This window comes from Xyrauchen texanus, chromosome 10, assembly GCF_025860055.1.
Source record: "Xyrauchen texanus isolate HMW12.3.18 chromosome 10, RBS_HiC_50CHRs, whole genome shotgun sequence".
NCBI classification, from domain to species: domain Eukaryota; kingdom Metazoa; phylum Chordata; class Actinopteri; order Cypriniformes; family Catostomidae; genus Xyrauchen; species Xyrauchen texanus.
Window position 1 is genome coordinate 29,832,766 of NC_068285.1, and position 26,810 is coordinate 29,859,575.

At 41.1% G+C, this 26,810-nt stretch overlaps 1 protein-coding gene across 1 annotated transcript in view; it reads left to right on the forward strand.

The window, feature by feature from the left end:
* LOC127650708 (CUB and sushi domain-containing protein 2-like) overlaps positions 1–26,810 on the forward strand; it is a 467,844-nt gene that overhangs the window by 290,343 nt on the left and 150,691 nt on the right. Inside the window, exons 15-19 of the mRNA XM_052136305.1 lie at positions 10,369–10,551; positions 12,170–12,496; positions 14,514–14,708; positions 17,317–17,455; positions 26,513–26,700. Of these exons, the coding sequence (XP_051992265.1) occupies positions 10,369–10,551; positions 12,170–12,496; positions 14,514–14,708; positions 17,317–17,455; positions 26,513–26,700 (1,032 nt within the window). The remainder of the gene's footprint in view (positions 1–10,368; positions 10,552–12,169; positions 12,497–14,513; positions 14,709–17,316; positions 17,456–26,512; positions 26,701–26,810) is intronic.

The window sequence follows — 26,810 nt, forward strand, 5'->3', positions numbered from 1 at the left end:
ACCCTGATGTTCTACAGGAACTGCGCTCTGCCACTGACCTCGCTCTCAGTCCCACAAAGGTCACAGGTGCGCGACGTTGAAAAGGCGCACTTTCTCTACGCCCCCGTCTCCTAGCATGGCCTCTTCGGCGAAACCATCGACGACTTCGCCTAGTAGTTTTCGGTGGTGAAGAGGCAGACGGAGGATAGTTCCCACATCAGAAATCGAGGGCGTCCCCCTGTGGCAAACAACAGGCAGCTCTGCTTGAGTCCGGGCCCAGCTCTCAGCCCCAGCATCGAGCGCCCCGCAGGCGGCATACACCCCCCGTCTCCAGGACCCAGTCTAGGACCCAGAAAGCTCTTAAGCACTCCTGAGACAGAAGAACCGGGCAGCCAGATGTTCGCTCTGGAGCTGGTACCAAGACAACTCCATCCCCCTTCAGGCTTCGGTACCCACATTCTCAATAAAAGAGTGATTTCCTCACTCCTTGGGTCATCCTGCTGTGTGCGTGGAGGCAGGTAAGTGCTTTGAGTCTTTTCACAACACCCAAGCCTCGGGACACGCTTTTGACTCCCGACACTCTATTACCTGCTAAACCCTGTCGCAAAGCCCCACCCGGTACTTCAAAAATGATAGTTCCTCTAGTGCCCCTTGCTGTGGCTTTTGCTGTCCAACTGTCACGGTGGCTGGCCAGGACCATCCGACTCGGCTACGCAATTCAATTCAACAGGCTCCCGCCTCATTGCAGTGGTATTCACTCCACCTCGATGTGCGGCGAGAATGCCAGCACCTTACAGGCAGAGATTACAACCCTGCTACTCAATGATGCGATAGGGCCCATCCCTTCATCCAAGATGAAGAAGGGTTTCTACAGCCCTTACTTCATTGTACCCAAAAAAGGCGGTGGCCAATTTGCGGCCAATCTTGGACTTGTGATTAGACAGGTAGATCTCTTTGCCTCCCAAGACAATTCTCTGTCCCTCTCGGGACAGACACGTTGGCACACAGCTGGCCCCAGGGGCTGTGAAAGTATGCATTTCCCCCAGTGAGCTTTTTTGCACTGGTGCTGTGCAATATCAGGGAGGACGAGGAACAAGTCACCTTAGTGGCCCCTTACTGGCCCACTTGGACTTGGTTATCGGATCTCACGCTCCTCGCAACAGAACCTCCCTGGCAAATTTCCCTGAGGAAGGACCTCCTTTCTCTGGCATCCGCGCCCAGACCTCTGGAACCTCCACGTCTTGCCCCTGGACGGGACGCGGAAGATCTGTATGACCTATCACCTGCAGTCGTAGACACGATCAACCAAGCCAGAGCTCCCTCTACCAGTCAGCTTTCCCTCTACCAGAACGCTGTCTAGTGTCCCCTTTGCCACGACACTAGACCTACCGCTGTGATTGGCCGTATGTTATTCTCGGCTCCTCAGTGCAAAAACATGATGGACAGATGCACGCCCGCTTCCCTTTATATCCTTATGTCCGGGGGCTGGACATGCAAATTCTGTCTGCCAATTTCTCATTGGCCTTTTCTCAAGTTCAGAGGTACGCAAGGTTCTCAAGAAAGAACTCTTGTGACACTACATTCAACACAATGTCCCGTTCCCTCCATTAGGGAATGGAGGCTACAACATTAACCATGACGTTTTCCTCTTGCGTCTGATAAAACATCAGATGAGCTCACATTGAGGACTTAATGATTGTGCATATTTGTGTGCACATAGATATTTATCACAGCTTCTTCTCTTATATTCCAGAGTATAAGTGTGGCTCTGTCCACCAACTATTTTAACATTGTGTTTTAAGGGATGGATTGTTATTCACATGGAGATGTCAAATAATTATAGGGTTGTGTGCCAATCAGAAATCAATTGAGAATGGCAGTTCAACTCCTGAATTTGGTGGTAAACAGAATGTTGAAATGCAATGTCAATGACCCAAAAATTTACCAAAATAGAATTCACATGTAATTGAATTCAAAATCCATATACAGTAACAGTTCTAAGCTTAGTATTTAATAAAATACTTTATTTTTATTTTTCAGTGAAACATGTTCTCAATATCTATGAGGCAGAGGTGGGGCATTTATAAAACATCTATGTATGATATATCACTTATCGAAATTTGCTATTTTGCTATATTTAATAAATTAATTTTTATTTAATGGTACGTGATGGAATGGCACTTCATTTAATAAAATACACTATGCAAAATGAATTAAAGGTGCACTCAGTAACTTTTTGATCATGACATCTTGGACTTACAGTGTTACCTAGTGGTATGGATACAACATCATTCAAAATTAATAGATTTCAGTTACAAATGCCACTGTAGAAATTCACTATTCACAATCATCCATGATTAATTTAATACATGAGTGTAAGTGTCCAATAACAGTGCAGTTACTGAGATTAAGTGAGTAGTATGCTGCTAGTCATGTGATTCTAAAATGGCAGCCCCCATGAGGGTGACCCTGCACCATGTAGAATAAAACAGCTTTTATAAAGTTACTGATATGACTAGAGTCCTCATCTCACACGAGTGGGTGTGATTTTGTACTTATGATTTTTTTAATGGGGAAAAAATTACCAATTACACTTTTAAATATACAGTACATTATATACATTTCCCATAATTTACTCAATATAGTACATAATCAATATATTCACATTTTGATATTGATGTTGATTTCTGATTATCTTTTATGTGGCTGCCTGCGGTATTAGTAATCCGTCATTAGGAAGTAACTAACTTCCATCTGTGGTCTCAAGAGTTTAAAGTCAGCTCTCAGAGAGCATGTTTGTCACCAAGCAGAAGACAGCTGTAACAATCTGTTAGCTTGTGCATACAAACACTCCCACAGGGACAACTTTTCTGTAGCATTTGTCAACTAAATGACACTTTCTCTCACAATCATGCTGCCTTAACTGATGGCTGTGGCCAGAAGTAAAAGTATATGCAACATACTCAATTGCTTAATCTCAGAATAATTTTCAATGCCAAGACACAGGACAGTGATTCAGTCCAGGTGGAGGCCTGACATGCCCTCTCCTACACATGCAAGCTTTCTGCCTTCACATGCGGAGCATGCTTGTTAGCAGCTTTTTTGGCAATATGGCACAGATTGTGGGCACAGCTGTGAAAATACACAAGGTACGAAAATCACAAAAATGGTATTAAGTGTATTATTAAGTGTTTTATTTATTATTTGAAAAACCCACTTGTAAAGTGATCAATGGAAAGTAGGAGGCGATAACCGGCTTTTCAATATAAATAATAGTTTAATGATAAACTTAAAACACATCATAAACACACACATGACGGACATGTCCGTAAACGATCTCTCTCGCCCGCACGATCCTCAGCAGTCGACCTTTATCCCTCACGGAGGCTTAATTAGCCTAATACGGGACCAGGTGTGTAGGATCACGGCCCCACGCTCCGCCCTGCCACACCACTATAAAAACGTTTTAATGTTCTGGGTTCAATACAAGTTAAGATCAATAAACAGCATATTGTTGTTTACCACAAACAATCATTTTGACTCATCTCATTTTTCAAAGATTTTTTTTTTTTACTTTTACAGAAAGACACTTACAATGGAAGTGAATGAAGCAATTCCTTTTAAAGTTAAAATACATATTAATTCAAAAGTATAACCAAAATATACAAGTGTATCCAAAATACGTGTTTAAATCGTGTTACAGCTTACCTTAACTGTGTAAAGTTATAATATCCAATATTTCAACTTTGTTGTCATGACAATGTAACAGTTGTATGTAATAGTTGTAGTATGATGAACAGCATAACGTTATTGAATATCTGATTTAATGCAATATAATCATGTTAACACATATAATGTGTATAAAGCTATACTTTTAAAACCCTGTGTATTCCAATGTATTATTACTGAATAAATGATTTGAACTTTGCACATTAGGCCAACAGCAATTATAGTAACAGAAGTTAAATGGTCAGAAACAAAAATTATGATATAAAATAATTATGAAAAAATGTCAAAGTGTGGAATATTGTAAATGTGTCTGCTTAATATAAGGAACCATGCTTCATGTCTTTTGTTATTTTATCTTTTTATTTGGTTGTTTGCTCATGTTTTATTGTGGAGTTGTTTAGTACATGTACCTGCATCTCACTAGATCTCCTTTTCCCCTGTCACTCTCTTTCTATCTCTCTCTCTGTAGTGACAAGTTGCTTTTGCTTTTTCCTTGTGCTTCTAAATAAGCCCTGACATTTTGGACAGGTGAAGGTATAAGGGAAAAGAGGGGAAACAAAGATTATTCATTAGGAGTGCAGGTGTAACCGGGGACTGGCAAATGGTCACACTTGATTCCAAACTATGCCACTGGGGACTATTGCCCACGGAACTAATTTTAACCCTTTGCAGCAACACAAGTTCAACAGCCAGTAATGAGAACAGAGACGTGACCTTCAGGTACAAAATAGGTTTTATTAACGCCCATCCATAACAAATAAAGACATTAAACAATCTGACTTTAATTTAATATTCAAATCTAAATGTAGAATATCTAGGCCATGTGCAAAGCACTAAAAAGAGTCACAACTCACCCCTTAATTAATAACGTAATACAGGGCAAACCAAGCCTATGGGAAGAAGAGATTGTAAAGGGTCACTGGACCACAGACCCACGATCATAAACAAACCATATATGCACTAATATTCAAGTCACACTGCAAGTCACTCTACACCCTTATCTCAATATTCATGCAGTGAAGGAAACCTCATGCCACCATGCAGTGAAGAATGTCCCAGATGTCCCCAAAGGACAGACACTCCACACAGGCTGGCTCCTGAAACAGAAAAAGGAAAACAAAATCAAACACTCCACTTCAAATGATCACAAAATAAACCTCAGCGGTTGGCTTCACTTTATCTCAGGCTAAGGCATTCACTTAACCTGATTACAAAAGACATTATTCCTAATACAACCCAACAAAATGAAATAGAAAATGAAAAACTAAACAAAATACAAAAATATACAATAAGCAAAACAGCAGGGCCTAGACATCAAATGTCCATATGTACTGTACTCCACACAGAAACATCTGTCAAAATAAAGATAAAAAAAAACATCAATACAGCATACTGACTCGTTTAACACGTACAGTCTTTGACAAACCGACTAAAATTTTAATATTTAAAATTCGAGACATCAACATACATACAATGAAGCAGAATCTCGTCACTTTGCACGTTGACATCAACACATCATGGGCGTCGCAAGTATTTAAAATACCCAATCCTATAAATAAACAATAATTACATCGCATAGATTTACCGTCCTTACAATCATACAAACACACTCACACACATACCTCTGCCGTAATACGAAGGAGAAAATGTAAACAGCTCTGCTTGCCACTGTGCTATTATGCTGAACACGGCATCCTCTGACGTTTGTCACTTTAACAGCTCATGAACTCACTCTTGCAACAGAGAATTACGTCCCTACCATTAACACAATATAAACACAAAATAAAATAAAGCAGCAAAGCATTATTCTTGCAAACTAACAACGTCTCAAACAATCACACTCATACCTCAATATGGCAATTCAGGTCACAACACTGGAAGGAAAGGGAGGATTCAGGGAGTTTCGCAAACTACCAAACCTTGGGCTATTTATAGGGAAAAACAAATACATTCACCCCACCCTATATTTCACACAGTTACACTAGCTTGGGTAGCAATAAGGCCAGTTTGCATGAATATGCTTTGCTGTCAGACAGAGGGCATTTAATAAAAGTGTAGAGAAAAATATATTTGTATATTTTATGGAGAGTTGTGGTAATGGAGACCGTGTTTCAAAAAGTATCACAGTCCAACTGGAAGATTTTGGTTGTCCATCTCCATCTGATAGTTGCAACTCCACCCTGGGCACATACTTTAGACAGTGGCTCATGAAGAATCCCATGTTTTTGAGTTTCCTTCAAATCATCCTCTGTGAAGTCTGTCTTAGTAGACTGAAGTGAAGTCTGGCTGGCACATGTTGCAGTTGGTCATCATCTCACAGCGACACAGTGGGAATCGGACATCAGGCATGACCGGAGATGGATCTGGCAGGCTCTGGTAACCACAGGATATAATCCTGAGGTTTAGACAGGGAAAGAAATAGAATAAAATTAGTGTAGATGCCATTCAATTTAAATCAGGGTTAAAGATGAAGAGAAGTGTTTTCGGTTCCGGCAGACCTAATTAAAGCAGCATAGCTATGAATTGAGGTATAAATGAGGTGTATGCCTGGCTGAATAGATAAGTCTTTAGTCTATCAAAGTGGTAGCAGTCAGAGAGATAGGACCTAAACCAAGCTAATGCTTCTCCACAAATGCCAACATAATTATCAAGGTTATCCAGAAGTGTGTCATGATCTATGGTGTCAAAGGCAGCACTAAGATCTAAAAGCACTATAAGTAAAACGCAGCTGCGATCAGAAGATAAGTCATTTGTAACTCTGATAAGTGCAGTCTCTGTTCTATGATGGGACCTAAATTCTGACTGAAATTCTTCATATATACCATTTCTCTGTAAAAAATGAACGTAGTTGGGAGGACACTACCTTTTCTAGTATTTTCAACATAAATTGGAGATTTGAAATCGGTCAATGTTTAGCCAATTCTCCTGGATCAGCCATGGTTTCTTGATAAGCGGTTTGATAACTTTCATTTTAAAGTTTCTTGGGACATGCCCCAAGGATAGTGAGTAGTTAATAATATTAAGAAGAGGTTCTGAGAATATAGGAAGACCTCTTTTTGGAGTTTAGTCGGTATTGGATCTAACATAATGTTGTTGATTTTTGTTAGCTCTTCCTGACCTTTAACAGTGATGGATTGAAATTGCTCATAGTGAATAATTTAGTCTTCTGGGGTGCTATGCATAATTCCAATTTTATTTCTGATGATTTAGATTTTATCAGTAAAGAAATTCATAAAGTCATTATTACTATGCTGCGATGAAAGTTTTATTTCTAACCAATTTAGCCACAGTACAAAATTAAAACCTAAGATTGTTGTGGTTATTTTCTATGTGTTTGCTCAATTATGCAGACATGGCAGTTTTTAGGGCCTGTCTGTCTGTAGAGACACTATCATTCCATGTACCACAAAATATCTCTAATTTTGAATTCTTCCACTTACATTCCATTTTTCGAGCTGCTCTCTTGAGAGCATGAGTGTGATCTTTGTACCATTGTGTGGGATTGTTATCTTTAACTTTCTTTAATTGAAGGGAGGCGACTCTATCAAGAGTGCTTGAGAAGACTGTATCCATATTTTCTGTGACAACATCAAGTTTTTAGAACTTTTTGGCCTGGAAGATTATTAGTGAAGCTACCTTAAGTAGTTGAAATAATAGTTCTACCTGAGTGATAACATTGTGTAGATTTAGTTACCTTAGCTAACACAGTATGCAAGAGTCAAGGTAATGATATATCATCTTTTACATTATCAACATCAAATACATATGACAAAATTTGATCTAGTGTATGATTTTGCCAATGTGTTGAACCTGTCATATTTTGTCTAACCCCAACAGAGTTGAGAACATTGATAAATGCTAATCCCAGAGTATCATTTTCGTTATCTATGTGGATGTTGAAGTCATCGATGATTAAAGCTCTTTCCACAGCAACAACTAGATCTGACAGAAAATCAGCAAATTCTCAAAAGATTTCACAATATGGCCTGGTGGCCTATATAATTTTGCAAGAACAAAAGACGACAAAGATTGTTTTGTATTTATATCTGACGATGTCATGTTAAGCATTATCAATTCAAAAGAATTAAACTTATAACCAGACCTTTGAGTAACACTGAAAATATCACTGTCAATTTTACAACACATCCTCTACCTTTCAGAGGAGTTTCATGTTTATTACAACAACCTGTGGGAGAATACACATAATATACTCATCTGTTTTAATCCAGGTTTCAGTCAAACAGAGCGAATCCAAACTATGATCTGTAATAATTTCATTTACAATTAATGATTTGGATAAAAGCAATCTAATGTTTAGTAGTCCATCTTTTAGTGTTGATCAGTGATGGTTTGAAATCGATATGAATCCCTCATGTACAGTAATTGTTGTTATTGAGGTGGTTCCTGATCGGCAGTGGTTTGAGACTGATGCAATCATCCTTGTAGAAAATTTGTGCAGTAAAGCATGCATTTTAATCATGATAAAATTGTAAAGGTGTGTGTGCAGTAAAATGCACTTAGTTGTATCACGTTAAAAGTATAATAGCGGAAAAAACTATGCACACAAAAAAATGGGAGACAATAATTTTAAATGCTGAAAATAGATAGATGATCAATGCTAAGCAGGCTAAATGGACTACACTCCTAAAATTGAATACATAGACTATCAATTAATTGCCAATAAAAGCCGTCATCAGCCAACTTACAAAGGACAATGCATCTATGTAAACTTCTGCAGTTAATCCAGAATGGACTACAAAGACATTAGTCATTAATTATACAGGTCAAACTAAATTTGTGTTTAAACACAGGCCCTTTGCACTTGATTGGTTTACTATTTTTAAATCATGACTTGCATTGCACATAAATAATTAATATTGGCATTATATTCATGCTGTTGGCCAGAGGGAAACTGGCCCTCACAGTGAGCCTGGTGTCTCCCAACGTTACTTTTCTCCATTAACCAACTTCATGGAATTTTGTGTTCCTTGCCACAGTCACCTTCTGCTTGCTCACAGGGGTTCTAAATACAATTATTATTTAATTATTTATTTATTTATTTTATACACAATTTACAATTGCACAATGATGACTCTTAAGACTCTATAGATATTCCAGTCTCATTTTCTGTTAAAGCATGATTTTCTGTAAAGCTGCTTTGAAACGAGATGAAGAAGGGTTCGGTAATGTGGAAACAACTGACCGGGTGTACCGCTTGCATCTAGCGCCTTTCCCCTCCATTGAGGCGATCTCGTGCGCTATTATCATAGGAGATCCCACTAACTCGGCTCCCTGGATGACTCCTTCCTAACCCTCTAGTCCACGAATTCAGCGGAGTAATTCCCCGACCAGACCCACTACGAGTACTCAAACTACTCTATACTGGAATAGGTGCTCCACAGGATGGACCTCCGTGTGGACTTATCCCCCTGTGTGAATTTTCCAAGGTACGGTCCACTTGCTAGTGGACCCACGTCTCCCTTGGGCAGTCCCCACTGCCCCCCCGATCGCCGTGTTTGTAGCAGCTCCTCTCTCTCAATCTGGTAGGATCTACCACCACACCATTCTCCACATGTGACCCGAAAACACATGTGATGTATTTCACCACTCTTTACCTCCCCCAGCCTGTGCAGGTGTGGTCTTCATGGGGTCTATTCCCCCTAGGAATTGGAAAAGAACGCATTCCCTGATGCCTGTGATATCGTTAATATGGCCCCAGCCGCTTTACCTCTATGCAAGAAACATAGAGAGAGAAAAGGCTCTCATGCTTGGCACGTCGCCTTTTTCCCCCCTTCTGGGTGTAGGGAACCAGAAGGTTATGACGATCTTATGGGGTATTGGGGAAGGGTACGTGCAGTCTGACGCGGCCTGTTGCTTTGGCACGCAACTAACTGCCCGCACCTGCGTCAGCAGCGCACCTACACTGTACAGCGCATGCCGTGATTAAATATGGACCCCTAGTGTCGCTTCTTTAACACAACATTGAAGTGAGCCAAACATGGGGAACGTCTAGGTTACTATTGTAACCTCTGTTCCCTGATGGAGAGAACGAGATGTAGTGTCCTCCCGGGCACATCGCTGAACCGAGCCACTGTTACGGCCGAACCTCATTCTCGACTCCTCAGGAGGAATCCTGAATGGATAGACGCATTTCCCTCCCTTTATACCCGTATATCCGGGGGCGGGACATGCAAATTATGTCTGCCAATTTCTCATTGGCCTTTTCTCAAGTTCAGAGATTTGCGAGGCTCTCAAGAGAGACCCCTAGTGTCGCTTCTTCGATTCCTCCATCAAGGAACCTAGACGTTTTCCTTGCTACCACTGAAGCACAGACAATATTTATGGAAACATTCTTTAAACTGTCCATACTATTCCAAAAGTGCATATTTTCATTAAAGCAACATGGGGACAAACCAAATAGTAAGACATTATGAAATTCATATGGATTTTTCACTAAAATTAGATGCAGAAAATACAATTTATAATGGCATTTTATATTATATATATATATATATATATATATATATATACACACAATACACTCTATATATATAAGTGTGGACCAAACTGTGCAACAGTTGTTACAGAAATGTAATGTATATAATTTCTCAAGGCTTACATCTCATGCCTGTTGTTTTTTGTTGTTGTTTTTTTTTAAAGAAATTGACCAGGGTGGGTGTGGAGACCCAGGAATCCCAGCCTATGGCAAGAGGGAAGGCTCAGGTATCCGACATGGTGACAAGCTATATTTTGAGTGCCTTCCAGCCTTTGAGCTGGTGGGGAAAAAAAACATTACCTGCCAGAAGAATAATCAGTGGTCAGCCAAGAAGCCAAGCTGTGTCTGTAAGTAACATACCTTCCCTAAAATATAATACTTTCCTCTCCCACATCATCACACCTGGAAGGCCGATGCACCATTATTACTGTCTGGGCATGTCAAAAAGTAAATCTAATGGCAGTGTCTTTTGTATATTACATCCCCGCTAGAAGAGTAGCTGAGTCATTATATCATTAACTAAAACTCACGTTAAAGTGACAGTTCGTTACAGCCATGTAATTTATTCAGTTGCTTTATTTGTTGTAATTTCAGGGATTAAGAAGCAACATTATTGAATATAACTGAACGGAAAAAAAAGCAAATTTTGGAAATAAAGTTAAATATGTAACAGAACACAGTTTACCAAAATGGAGTCATTTTTGATAATAACATTGCTTGCAGATCTTAGGGTCAACATTCTAGAACTAGAAAAATTGTTTGCTACATCAAAGTAGTGAAATTATTTTTGTGCCACTTAAATGCTTATACTGAGTGTTACAAATTACAATGTTGTTTGGCAGTTATAGCATAACTTGTTTGATATTATTGTTATTTCTCTGTAAATTTGATTTGTTTATACTGTCAATTTGCCGCAGACTCTAGTCATTTGCCGTTATAATGGCCTCCATCTTATTACTTCAATGGAAATGCAGTTGACTTACAACTTTGTTTTCTGCTATATTATGACATTATTAGTGGCTCAGACAGCAAAGCCATATGAGGTGGAACCATAACGATTTGTCTTCAGTCCACCATTTCCAGAGCTCATTTTCATCCTCCCTGTGGCTATTTAGTGCCACTTATTGCCCTCTCAGCTTTGTCCCAAATCATGAAAATGAGATAATGGCTGTCTGTGTATAATCCCAGCAGATAAACTCTTTCTCTGGAATATCTTCAGTTTTATTTTCTTCTACAATGGGCAAGAGCATGCACACACACACTTTTGCAAAAATTAAGAATAACACCTCCAATCAACCATTTGCCTTTTCAAAACAGATTGTCCTGCATCAAACTCATACCATTGGTTAATCCAGTGTTGCTTTATCAGCTGGTCAGGAAGCTCAATTTATGTGTAATGTTTTGTGAGCATTTTTTGTGAAAATCAACCTACACATTACTTTTTTCATAGTTGTTTTGCACATTAAGCTGAGATAGGAGAAAGTATTTTAACAAAAAATTACACACTTGACATTAAAAGAAACTGAATGTTTTTGGTTTGTAGGGCAGAGAGCCCAGGGAAAAAAAAGAAGAAAAAAAGAGAGATGTTAAGTGTGCATATTCAAAAATAAAGTGAGCGTTTTGTAAAAAAAAATGTATTACAAAAAAATCCATATTCAATGTCTTAGAGTTATGTTATCTAGATGTTCTCATGTTACAGATAACTGATAAACCTTCTGTAAACTGTACACATGCCACAAGCTGTAGTTTCTTCATCTTTTTTATATTTCTGATATCATTTCCTCACCATCATGTTGTTCCAAACTCATATGACATTCATTCTTCCGTCTAAGCATCCCTTTAAGAAATCAATACTCTCACTTTGTGTTGTGAAGTGAATCTAGCTTAAATGGCATGACTGCCCTATAATAATGAAAAGTATGCTTTACAATGCCTCCAATGTGTAACTCATTTCTCCTTTTACAGTTTCATGTTTCTTCAACTTTACAACTCCATCTGGAGTCCTACTATCACCGAACTACCCTCAGGAGTATGGCAACAGCATGCACTGTGTGTGGCTGATCATCGCCAAACCAGAGAGCCGCATTAACCTGGCCTTCAATGACCTGAGCATGGAGAAACAATTTGACTTCTTGTCCATAAAAGATGGTGGCAAGGCAGAGTCGCCCATTCTGGGAACCTTTTCTGGAGATGTGCTGCCATCACCCATCACTACCAGCAGCCATGTGGCCCGTCTTGAGTTTCTGACTGATCATACATACACAGATCGTGGCTTCAACATCACTTTCACCAGTACGTTTTAACGTTTGCTCTAGATTTAACATGGCCTTTCATGTTCTGTTGTAAACATTAATGATTTGTTCAGGTTATTTTGGGTAGACCTGTGCATGCTTTTTTAAAAGCCTATCATCATAGTGAAGTTGGAGATAAAAATTAATTTTAAGATGTTTAATAGATGACAACTTTATTTAGATGTTTTGTAAGTGGAAATGTGTAGCACATTTTCAAAAGCAAGTGTTGTCTCTAAGAAACTAGATGTATTTTTGTTGTTCTCTCAGAGTTTATAAGAAAGTTTTCATTCCCCCTTTAAAACTACATTTATGTAAGAGACAGATAGACAGATAGACAGTTAGATAGATAGATAGATAGATAGATAGATAGATAGATAGATAGATAGATAGATAGATAGATAGATAGATAGATAGATAGTGGTAACCTTCATAAGTGCACATCTGTCCTCCTTCAGTAATCAGTATTCAAGGGGCATGACATCTGACAGAAGAGGGGATGTGAGGAAGAACAATAACAGTCACAAATTTAATTAGATTTTTTTTTTTCCTTTTTTTGTTTTTCAAGTATGGTTATAATTAATTAAAGGAATAGTTAATTGAAGCTGTTGGGAGGTGATACCACATGATATGACTCCCTATGTTATAATTTTCTTCTTTTTTTTTGTGGGGTGAGGGCAGACTGCTCTAATCATTCATGTTAATTAAGGATATGACATACTCAATTGAAAGGCTCGTTGGTACATAGAGTGATGGTGATAGATGAGATGAACAATCTTTGGGTTTGGAATCCTTCTTGAGTCAAGAGATTTTATCACAAACAAACAATGATGCATGATGATGGTGCGAGAAAATACAGAGACACAGTGAAAGCAATAGAAAATGTTTGAGAAAAAGGGACTTGGGGTTTGTTCAGACAAGTATTGTATGTATTTCTTCTTTTCTTGGTCATCTTTTCTTGGTCATTAGAGATGCTTTTAAACTATAACTTCATAAACAAACTGCATATTATTTTTTTTTACAGCTGTTATGCTCACTCATTTACTTTAAGCTCACATGTGTTGTCATCTCAAGCATTCTCATTACTCATGTCTACTCCATACATTGTGTATTGAACAAACAGAAGCCAGCAACAGGCCAGAGAATGGGAAAGATTGGGACGCAATGGAAAGTGTTTAAGGGAGAGAGAAGAAAACAGAGAGATTTGCTGGAGAGATTGTGCCTGCTAGTAATGCATCACCTTCTCTGAAGTCTTATCAATGGGCACAGAGTGGCTCCAAGCTTTCCACTCAACCAAGAATCTTTGGGAGGCACATAAATCAATATTTTGTTCTAAGTTAAATTAATTAGTTATGCAACTGAAACGATGTGCCACACCGTTTTCAGTTCAGTGGGCATATTGAGGACTGTTGGTGCTGTGTAAAATTGTCTTTATACTAAAACAAAACCTTTTGCACAGCTCCAACAAAGCTTTTGAACAGAATGCAGACAGGTACAGAACAAAAATAATAATAAAAAAAAGAGGTTCTACTTTAAATATCCCAGTAAAATTATAAAAATAAAATTATTAAAGTGATTTTGTTGTCATGCCCACCATGTTGACCTTAAAAAGATGAGCCAATTCGAGGGATAATTCGAAGGGCATGACCCTTTAAAAAAATAGCCAATAGGCTTTAGTTATGTCACATGATTTGCTAATTTCTTGTCAGTTGCAGGTGGTATTAGGAGTAGATACATTATTATTCTAGAGAGCATTTGCTTGGACAAAAATCTGTCATGCACGATGAGTTATCAATATTATTTAGTCCGTTTTCATGTAAGAGAAGAAAACATACATTTTAAATGCCTACAAGATAACACTAGCATATGTATGGCTTCAAATCTAATAAACATGGACTAAAATATACAAAATTAAATTTTGATTTAATTTGATTTCTCAGTGTTGCTGTTGGCATACCATTATCTCAATGTACTTGACTTTCTTAGTTCATGAACTTGTATCATTGCTTTGTCACCTGCAGCATTTCGGCACAACGAGTGTCCCGACCCTGGCGTTCCTGTAAACGGAAAACGTTTTGGCGAGAGTCTACAGCTTGGCAGCTCCATTTCTTTCCTGTGTGAGGAGGGGTTTGTGAAGACCCATGGCTCTCAAACCATCTCCTGCATCCTCAAAGATGGAAATGTTGTGTGGGACAATGCTGTGCCACGTTGCGAAGGTCTGTCCTTTCTATAATAAATACATTAATAAATATGCATATCTCATAATTCATTCTGACTTACACATTTGTTTGAGTTGATTGTTGTCAAATTTTGAAAACCTTTTATTTTATATTTCCCGATTCTTAAATTTGTATATGAGTTTGTTTGTAACAAAAACAAAACGATACAGAGTTCAGCTCAGTTCATTTGCTCTTTACTTAAAAAAGTTTTTGTTTTGTTATAAGTATATTCAGGGTCAGACATGACTAATTAAACAAGACTTTCGGGCAACTGAAATATTTTTAAGAAAACACCAACAACACACACACAAAAAAAAATTTTCAGACTCAAGTGCTGTTGGTTTATTAATTTGTACAGATTGCATTGCATTTATCTGAGGATGCATTCAATTTAAGTATTTTCATTGATTCCTCTCTCTCTCTCTCTCTGAATGTTGGAACAATTTTGTTTTATGCGATATACAGTGTCTTGACATTAAATGCCATGTCCTTGCATTTTATGAAATGCACTGCTGTTTTCTCTTGGAACTTCAAATCATTTTATGCCATTTATCAAGCAATGTATTTTATACTGTAGATTTAGTTTAGTGCACTTAGTCAAGAGATGAGATCATCTGCCATGGGCCATGTGCTCACTCTTTTATATTTCCATATTTTTCATTCTAGGAAAAGCATTCATTGGCTTTTCTGTTTTATAAATTTGATTAACCAGATTTATTCACCAAACTAAATAAGTTTTATTTGTCCTTTTGAATTATTCTGCTTTGTAGGTTTTTTTAAAGTTTGAATAACCATTAACCTTAATTGTTTTATTTATTTATTTGTATTGGCCTTTATGCCTCTTTATTAGATAGTGAAGAGGAGATTGGTAATTATTGGGGAGAGGGTGGAAGAAATGGAATATATGCATAGCTGTCAACCAACCTGTGTTGCCTGTGTGTCAAAACCATGTGCATTATCTTTGTGCCAAGGCTCTGATCTCATATTTAATCTTTATTAACATCCATCTGGGAAATAGTATGCTTTGACTAGGGTGGATAAATCTACTGTAGCTTGATCTTGGCTGGTAAAAAGGTTGAAACACTGCAAGGGGCCATCCTTCAGCTGTCACTGTTGTACCCTTTAGCAGTGCACTTAAAGGGATAGGTCACCCAAAAAGGAAAATTCTCTCATGTGTACTCACCCTCATGCCATCCCAGATGTGTATGAATTTCTTGCTTCAGCAGAACACATAAAGATTTTAGAAAAATATCTCTGCTCTTTAGGTCTACAGCATGCAAGTGAATGGTGGCCTGACATTTGATGCTCCAAAAAGGAGATCAATTAATCTTAAAGGTAATCCACAAGACTCCAGTGGTTTAATCCATGTCTTCTGAAGTGATCTGATTGGTTTTGGGTGAGAACAGACCAAAATGTTACTCATTTTTCCACCATAAATCTTAACAGCAGTCAAGCTCTATTACACTTCCTATTTCAACATCTAGTGTTTTGCGCATGCATCAATGTGAAGTGTAATCTAGATTGAAGTCATGATTGTGCCTAGAGACTTCAATGTCAAAGATGTACAGTGTACAGTTGGTCTGTCTCAAAGCCAACTAGATCACTTTATTAGACATTGATTAAACAACTGGAGTTTGATGGATAGTGTTTATGCTGACTTGATCTGCTTTTTGGAGCTTCAATGGTCTGGCAGCCATTCACTTGCAATGTATGGACATACAGAGCTGAAATATTTTTCTAAACATTTTAATTTATGTTCTGCAGAAGAAAGAAAGTTATTTTTGATGGCATGAGGGTGAGTAAATGATGAGAGAATTAAAAAACAATTGTGAACTACCCCTTCAACCAAAGGCTGCACTGGTGGGATTGTCTATGCAATGTAAATGTGATGTTGGTAATTGTTTTAATTTTAACATACTTTCTCATATCCCAGCTTAAAATGCAGAGACAACTATGTAAGCCCTTCATAGGTTGATTTTGCTTAAAAGTGTAAACATTGTGGCTCTGGGACGCTATAAAAACATTGCTCTGTTTGTTTGAGCAACCCAACCAGGCCATCACAGCAACTTTGGCTCAGCAGATGCATGAGATGGGGTGGGGCTACTTGTTTGCTGACCAATTGCAGATGGTGAAAGTATAAAAATAATATATATATATATTTATTTATTTATTTTTATTTTATTTATTTAGTTAATTTTTTCAGTTCTGATTCGTGCTACTTATGGTGCAAAAATTACACACTTTACATTTAACATTTTGACATCCCAGACAATTCATGGGAACAAAATATATTGGACTTGGGCCATTTAAACCGAATGTGTTATTGCATCAAATAAAGCAAGGTGCAGCGCATCTCATGTCATGTTGAGATGCATTTTTAAAAAGTTATTTTGACTTGACTCTATGTCTCAAAAAATGCTGCTCATATGTGAGATGCTACAGAAACAGTGAGACATTGATCTAGCAAATATTTACATAGAAATAGCAATTTAGAAAAGTCACAGAGGGATACCAAAATCATTTGGTTTGAACGGCCATTTAGTCATCTACAATACAATAAAAATTCCTGAATTCTTCATGTTTATCTTGCTCTCCTGTTCTTCAGCTCCATGTGGTGGAAACCTGAAGGCTTCTATTGGCATCATTCTATCCCCAGGCTGGCCTGAGCTTTATAAAGAGGCCCTCAATTGTGAGTGGATCATCGAGGCCCCACCAGGATATCCTATCAAGATCATCTTTGACAAGTGTGTCTTTGTCCTTTTTTCTCTCTCTTTTATGAACCATGCTGTCATGTCGTTCTTCATAAGCCTCTCTGTTTAAATTTCCCTCTTTCATGTTCTTAGGCTTTCAGTCTATTTGGTGTAATATCATTATCATCATTTCATAAATAGGTCACTGGCGCACTGCAGATGTTCAGCATAGACTTTGAATCAGAGGATCAGGCCATTCATACTCCCATAGCAACTATCACAGGGCTTCTTCAGCAAACTAGGGCTTCAGTCAGAGTCCATATTAGCATCTCTCGCCTCTGTAATGGCTTCATCTATTTATCTCTTTCAAATGATGTTCCCCATAAAAGATGGATGCAACAGAAATGTTTGTTCGCTCTTTAATTTTATGTAGCATCAATAAAAAATGCCATTCTGCTCCATTTAGCTGGCTCTTCTCTAATTTGGCACATTTTATTAATAACAGTTTTATTACACAAGGAGTGGACTCACGGGCCTAGCGGGCACATTGACACTAGTCAGATTGATGGAGGCATATCGCATCGATCCTCCCGCAATGTAACAGCTGTGCATTCAATATAGCTCTTCTTCCATTGCGGCCTCCTCCTCTTGCTTCCTGGGCTGCATGGGTGCCCAATGCTCCTTTATCCATGTTTGTGTATAAATGTATTTGTATTCTAACCATTGTCATTTATTTATCTGAAGAAAAGTTTCAAAGCTGAGGCTGGCAGGTAAGCTGGTGTTCACCGTCAGACTGTGAGTTCAGAAAGCAGCAGGGCTTTGGTGGGCTGCTACTGTAGGAAAATCAAACAACATGTATTGCTTTTGAGCAGACTTAGCTTTCAGTGTGGATGATGCAGTGCCCCTTATGCTCGCTGTAAATATGTGATATCCTAGAGGAAAACAAGAGTGTACGACTGTGATGAATTTGTAGTTCTGTTCCAAATCCTACTGAACTGCCTCTCTGTCTACTGCCTACCAGTTTTGGGGTGTAACTTACAAGTAGTGACACTACTAGCTTAACTTCATTGTCTTGAACTGTTTTCAAAATAGTGCATATTTTCCAGTAATAAGCAACTCTTTTCCAACAAGTAGTGGTGTAGTGTGACAAGACGGCCCATATCTGATACATTGTAATACGCACACAGCTTTACAGCCAAGCAAACTGTGGCAAAAATCAAACATTCCCCGTCAGTCGCTCACTTCGGCGTTGTGTCGAGTGAAGCAACACTAGGGGGACTTCTTGAAGGCCTCGGTTACCTCTGAACATGAGAAAAGGCCATTGAGAAATTGGCAGACAGAATTTCCATGTCCCTCCCCCGGACATAAAAGGAGGGAATCATGCATCTGTCCATTCAGATTTCTTCTTTTGAGCCGAGCGGTTGTGCGATCAGCGAGCTGAGATCACTTACTGTTCCACTCACCTCTGCAGAGCTTACGCTGTTGGATCCTATGCCGCATATCAGCGGCTTTCTCCTCCTCTGCACAGTAGTGCAGCTTTGCCCCTGGGCACTTCGACAGCGCTGCTAAAAGAGAATATCTGTAAAAGAGTTTATTTTCTCTAAAAGAGCAAATACATGGCTGGCATTGAACGTCCTTTTCAGGACGTGTCTTTATAAAGATGCCCTTCTGCCCCTGTGTAGTTCCTGGATGCGGTCGATTTCTCTCCGCTCCCAGACACGGCCTCGATCACACTGTGGCGGCATTTGTGGATGGTTCGTTTTCTCACTGCGTGAACCTCACCATGGTAACGGTGCGGTTGCGGCTTTCCTTCTTAAAGAGGAACGCCACTCCAGCCACCCCCCACGTCACTCCTTCTTCCCATGGGATTGAGGACGACCCGGCTGGCGATGGAGGCGATTTGGGGATGGCAGCGGCTCGGTTTCACAGGGTAGATCCCCATGAACCATCCGGCCTACGGCACGCTCGTTGACTTCCATCCAGGCTCGAGGTGAGAGCGGCTCATCTGTTTACTCCCTCTAGCTCCCCGAGCTGGATGATGAGTTTGCCGCTGCATTGGAGAGCGTTTCGGCATCTGACGCAGAAGACTCGACTGGACTGCTGCCTTTGGGTTGGCAAGCCCAGTCTGAGGCTGACACCCAGATGGCCGACATGCTTGCCCAAGCCATCATCAGCATGGGGCTGGACTCGAATCCTCCATCCTCCCCACAGCCTTCACGGCTAGACGATTGGTTCCTCGGGTGTGGGCGCAGCTCACAGCCACGCCCCCCTTCCTGTTCCTTTCTTCCCGGAGGTGCATGATGTGCTAACGAGGTTGTGGAGGGCACCTTTCACTGCCCGCAACCGACCTCCTCGCTCTCACTACTCTCGATGGTGGGGCGGCCCATGGGTACTCGGAGCTACAAAGATCGGAACTTGGGTAGTCCTGACCATGACGTGTGCAGGAAATGCGCTCTGCGATCAACCTCACCCTCAGGGCCATGAAGGTCACAGCGCATACACTCTGGCAGGCGATGGCCACACTCGTGGTCCAGGAGCGTCATCTATGTCTGAACCTGTTCGAGATGCGGGATGTAGACAAAGCACGCTTCCTCAACGCCTCTGTCTCCCAGCTCGTTCTATTCAGCAACACTGTTGATGACTTCGCCCAGCAGTTCTCAGCAGTGAAGAAACAGACGGAGGCCATTTCCCAAATCATGCCCCGCCGCCGTACCAGCACGGGACCTCCTACTCCGTCGCAAAACCCGCCCCCTGCCGGGTGTGCGGAGCGAGGTAAATGCTTTGAGTCTTCTCTCAGCACCAAAGCCTCGGGACGCATTTTTGCGTCCTGACGCCACACTACCTGCTCCACCCCGCCATGAAGCCTCGCCATGTACATCAAAACGATCCTCCCCTTAGTGCCCCTCACATGGAGCTTGGACACGTGGCTCTCACTTCCCAACCCGTCGCGCTGGTTGGCCAGGACCATCCGACTCGGCTATGCGGTTCAGTTTGCCAGGCCTCTGCCCCCTTTCAGCGGCATCCCCTTTACCTCCCTGTGTGCAGAGATCGCGACCCTTTTACTCAAAGACACGATAGAGACTGTCCCTTCAGCTGAGATGAAAAGGTTTCTACAGCTCTTACTTCATCGTACCCAAGAAAGGCAGCGGCATACGACCGATCTCGGACTTGCGAGTTTTCAACCCGGGACTTACACAAACTCCCGTTCAAAATTCTCATGCAAAGACACATTCTAACTTGCATCCAGCATCAAGATTGGTTCGACCTCAAGGACGCATCCTTCCACGTCACTATCATGCCACGACACCGACCCTGTCCTACGGTTCGCGTTAGACGGCCAGGCATATTAGTACAAATTCCTCCCCTTCGGCATGACCCTGACCCCTCACGTCTTCACAAATGTCGCAGAGGCAGCCCTTGCCCCCCTAAGGGAAGTGTGAATTTGCAGACTCAATTACCTCAATGACTGGCTCATCCTAGCCCACTCTCGAGAGTCACTATACACCCACAGGGACTAGGTGCTCAGGCATCTCAGCCGTCTAGGGCTTCAGGTCAACTGGGAAAAGAGCAAGCTCACCCAGGTTCAGAGCATCTCTTTTCTCAGCATGGAGTTAGACTCAGTCTCAATGACAGTGCGCCTCACCAACGAGCGTGCTCAGTTGATGCTGAAATGCCTCACCTTATTCAAGCCAGGCACAGCAGTCGCTCTAAAACAATTTTAGAGGCTCCTGGGGCATATGGCATCCTCCAAGGCGGTCGTGCCACTGGGGTTGATCCATATGATACCGCTTCAGCACTGGCTTCAGACTCGAGTCCAAAGATGGGCATGACGCTGTGGCACGTACCATGCGTTCATCACCCCCGCCTGCCACCAGACTTTCAACCCCTGGACAGACCTCTGTTTGATGCGAACAGGGGTAGCAATACATCAGGTGTCCCGACACGTTCTGGTTACAGTGTATGCTCAGCGGAGAGCAGAGGTTGATTTGGGAGTTGATCGGCAAAGCACAGATAGACCTGTTCGCTTCCCAAGAGACCTCCCATTGCCCGCTCTGGTACTCCCTAGCAGAGGCGCCTTTCCCCTCCACTGAGGCGATCATGTGCGCTCTTTTTCAACCAGACCCACTACGGGTACTAAAATGACTCTGTACTGGAATAGGTGCTCCACAGGATTGGCCCTTGTGGATTAATCCCACTGTGTGTATTTTCCATGGTACGGTCCCCCTACGGGTGGACCCACATCTCCCTTGAGCAGTCCCCGCTGCCCCCGATCACCGTGTTTGTAGCAACTCATCCCTCACAGCAGATGCTATGAGGGATCTCTACCACCGTGCCATTCCTAAATGTGGCCTGAAAACCCATGTGAAGTATTTCGCCAATCTTTACCACCCCCAGCCTGGGCAGGTGGTGGTCTCCGTGGGGTCTTTTCCCCCTGAAAGAATAGGAGTTGGAAAAGAACACCTTCCCCAATCTGTGTGATAACGTTAAGTTGGCCCCAGCCACTTTAACTCTATGCGAGTAACATAGAGAGAGAAAAGGCGTGGCTGGCGTGATTGAATAGGGACCCGTAGTGTCGCTTCTCTCGACACAACGTTGAAGTGAGTGACAGACGGGTAACGTCTAGGTTACTGTTGTAACCTCCGTTCCCTGATGAAGGGAACGAGACGTTGTGTCCCCCTGGCCATGACGCTGAACCGACCCACTGCTATGGCCGAACATTTTTCTCGGCTCCTCAGTGCAAAACCTGAATGGACAGACACATGATTCCCTCCTTATATACCTGTATGTCCAGGGGAGGGACATGCAAAATCTGTCTGCAAATTTCTCATTGGCCTTTTCTCAAGTTCAGAGGTAACCGAGGCATTCAAGAAGTCCCCCTTGTGTCGCTTCACTTGACCCAACGTCTTGTTCCCTCCATCAGGGAACGGAGGTTACAACAGTAACCTAGACGTTTTCTCTGAAATGGTCCTATGTCTTGTATGTTGCACTGGAAAGTCTTATTTATTTTAGTGAATCAGTTCTTTGGGACATACACAGTATATACATATACAGTTGAAGTCAAAAGTTTACATACATGTTAGCCAAATACATTTAAACTCCTGACATTTAATTGTAGAAAATATTCCCTGTCTTTGGTCAGTTAGGATCACTACTTTATTTTAATATTGGAACAATACCTGAGAGAATGATTTATTTCAGCTTTTTTTTTTTTCATCACAGTCCCATTGGGTCAGAAGTTTACATACACTTTGTTAGTATTAGGTAGCATTGCCTTTAAATTGTTTATCTTGGGTCAAACATTTTTGGTAGCCTTGCATACGTTTCTTCCAATAAGTTTCTGGAATTTTGGCCCTTTCCTCCAGACAGAACTAGTGTCTCCGAGCCAGTTATTTAGGCCTCCTTGCTTGCACATGCTTTTTCAGTTCTGCCCACACATTTTCTATTGGATTTAGGTCAGGGCTTTTTAACGGCCATTCCAATACCTTGAATTTGTTGTCTTTTACCATTTTGGAGGTGTGCTTGGTGTCCTTGTCCATTTGGCAGACCCATTTGCAGGCCAAGCTTTAATTTCCTGGCTGATGTCTTGAGATTTTGCTTCAATATATTCACAGAATTTTCCTTCCTCATGATGCCATCTATTTTTTTAAATGCACCAGTCCCACCTGCAGCAAAGCACCTCCACAACATGATGCTGCCACACCCATGCTTCACGGTTGTGATGGTGTTCTTCGGCTTGCAAGCCTCACCCTTTTTCCTCCAAACATAACGATGGTCATTATTTTGTTTCATTAGACCAGATGACATTTCTCCACAAAGTAAGATCTTTGTCCCCATGTGCTCTTGAAAACTGTAGTCTGGCTTTTTTATGGCAGTTTTGGAGCAGTGGCTTCTTCCTAGCTGAGCAGCCTTTCAGGTTGTGTCAATATAGGACTCGTTTTACTGTGGATATAGATACTTGTCTACCTGTTTCCTCCAGCATCTTCACAAGGTCCTTTGCTGTTGTTCTGGGATTGATTTACACTTTTAGCACCAAATTATGTTCATCTCTAGGAGACAGAATGCATCTCCTTCCTGAGCATTATGATGACTTCATGGTCCAATGGTGTTTATACTTGCGCACTATTGTTTGTACAGATAAACGTGGTACCTTCAAGTGTTTGGAAATTGATCCCAAGGATGAACTAGAGTGTGCATGTAAAGTGTAAACTTCTGACTTCAACTATACATATATATACAGTTTTGAATTTGTCGTGGGCCCACCTGGACTTTTGGGCCCACCTTTCACCCCACTAGCTACGGCCTTGCAACCGAAGTATATGCAAGGTCGTAGCTAGTGGGGTGAAAGGTGGGCCTAAAGGTCCAGGCGGGCCCACGGCAAGTTCATAACTGTATTATTTTAATAGGTAAGGGGCCCAGGCCACTATATAGTCAGGGGTCCCAGAATTACTTGCTATAGCCCTGCTCGGGTGTGCATTACTTTTGAACAATTCAATGGGCCAGAGTCAATTGTTCCACTTATACCACAGTTACCACACCTTAAGACATTGTTCAGGGTTTTATGTCAAGATATTCTCAGTTTTTTTGTCTTACTTTAATACAGCTGAAGCCTTCATTGCTTGTTTGAAAACAACACTTTAGAACTAGCAATGGAGGATGCACTGCTTTTCGGCATGTGTGTGTGTGTGTGTGTGTGTGTGTGTGTGTGTGTGTGTGTGTGTGTGTGTGTGTGTGTGTGTGTGAGCGTGTATTTATCACTTTGTGGGGACCAAATGTCCCCATAAGGATAGTAAAACCCGAAATGTTTGACCTTGTGGGGACATTTTGTCGGTCCCCATGAGGAAAACAGCTTATAAATCATACTAAATTATGTTTTTTGAAAATGTAAAAATGCAGAAAGTTTTCTGTGAGGGTTAGGTTTAGGGGTAGGGTTAGGTTTAGGGGATAGAATATAAAGTTTGTACAGTATAAAAACCATTATGTCTATGGAAAGTCCCCATAAAACATGGAAACACAACATGTGTGTGTGTGTGTGTGTGTGTGTGTGTGTGTGTGTGTGTGTGTGTGTGTGTGTGTGTGTGTGTGTGTGTGAGCGAGAGAAAGAGAGAAACTGAGAGAAATCGAGAATTGCCTGTGTTTAAAGTGGCTCTCATCAGGAATAACATCGCTTCAAATTGTCAAAGTGTAAGTTTAAGCCTCAGCAGCAGCGAGTGTTGCCATAATTATTACTATTATTATTTCACAACTATTTTCAGAGATACTTTTGAATACCGTAATTTCCGGACTATTGAGCACACCTGAATATAAGCCGCACCTTTTTTTTATTTTATTTTGAACATAAATAAGCCGCACATGTCTATAAGCCGCAGGTACATTGAAAAAAAATAACTTTACACAGGCTTTAACGAAACACGGCTTGTAACAAAAATAAATAGGCTTTAACGAAACACGGTGTGGCAGCGGGGGCGTGGTCAAGCGCCCGTCCGGGAGAGAAAAGCGGTAAGGGTGCTTACACCCGAGCTAAGTTATGTCTAACACCTGTGTCTAATTTCAGTAAGCATGGGGAGAGCGGCATAAAAAGGCAGCAGCCACAGAGCGAGAGAGTGACACACGTCAGTCTAGTGTTGGCGCATAGAGGACCAAGAATTGAGAAACTTTTTAAAATTGATTGTAAACATTGCTGTGGCCATTAAAAGCCTTACCTGGAAGGTCAAGTGCTCTGCTGAAAACTGTCACACTGGTGCCAGTGTGACAGTTTTCCCAAGAAGGACACGTGAACCCGGGCACTTGACGTTCCAGGTAAGGCTTTTAATGGCCCTTACCGCTTATCTCTCCCAGACGGGCGCTTGACCACGCCCCCGCTGCCACACACAGCTTGTAACAAAAAATAAAAAATTAGCAGTAAACAGTAGCCTACCAAGAAAGTCATTGGTCACTATCTTCCTCCTCCTGTGCACTGAAACCACTGAAGTCATCTCCTTCGGTGTCGGAGTTGAATAGCCTCAGCTTTAGTTGTCTTTTTGCACTGAGTCAATTCCTCACGCTGCTGTTTCCAACGTCTTATCATCGACTCATTAAGACCAAGCTCCCATGCAGCAGCTCTATTTCCTTTTCCAACAGCCAGATCAATCGCCTTCAACTTGAAAGCTGCATCATATGCATTTCTCCGTGTCTTTGCCATGATGAGGGTGACAAAATGACTACCGTAATCAGAATGATGATTTGAGCACACTCAATTTAATCTAAACAGTAAACTAAAAAGTTGTTTGACCTTAACCGGTTCGGCAATTTCATTGGTCTAGTGAAAGCTTCACGCCGCCAAAAAACTGAGCACGTCACAGAATGTTTTTTTATTTATTTTTTTTTATATAAAATTTGAAAGCGGGAAAAATCCATATATTAGCCGCGTCATTGTTTAAGCTGCGAGGTTCAAAGCGTGGGAAAAAAGTTGCGGCTTATAGTCCGGAAATTACGGTACTCAATTTTAATAAGCTTATTTCAATCAGGAAGACTCGCAGACTGGAGTGAAATATAAGATGGCATTTATTTGATGAATATAAAACAGAAATGTAATGTCTCTCTTGGCGTAAGCCATGTCTAGCGATCCGAAGAAGTTGTACTCGGAACCATCATATCCTTCTGGAGATAGGAGGTAGGGGCTAGGAGCCTACACCTGTGCAGGACGGGACTCAACTGGTGGTGGTGGGGCGATGGAGGTTGCTGTGTTAGTTCACTGAAACAGCAATGTGATAGATTGTGAGCAGACTTGTAAAGCATTGGCTTACATGTGATTGGGTAGGAGTTACCTAGCTAATGGTCCGATTATGTACAGCTGCTAGTCTTACCGCTAGAACTATGCTGAGCTTACATTTATAATTGACATGTCTCTAACTTAACGACCATAATGGATTTATTCATCCTGGGATTTGCCTTCTCCGTAATGGATACCTGCGATGCTGTCTTCGAATTTGACTTAGTAGGGAGCATTAGATGCCTGCCTTTGTGACATGCCTATGATCCCTCAAAATCATGTCTCTGTAGGCAGCTCACATACCATATGTACTTTGTTGTGAAGCTTCCATGCTGATGTATAGCACTGTTTTTGCACCACAGATTCCGAACTGAGGTTAACTATGATGTTCTCGAGGTACGGGATGGCCGGTATCCTTCTTCTCCCCTGATTGGCAGTTATCAGGGCACACAGGTTCCGCAGTTCCTGATCAGTACCTCTAACTTCCTGTACCTACTCTTCACCACCGACAAGAGCCACTCCGACATCGGCTTCCGCATTCGATATGAGAGTATGCATCTATGATGTTTACTTTGATTATTAAATTTAAAGATTTTTATATTAAAAAAAGCTAATTTTATTGACTTCCATTTTGCTATGATTAGTCTTAAACAGTGTTGT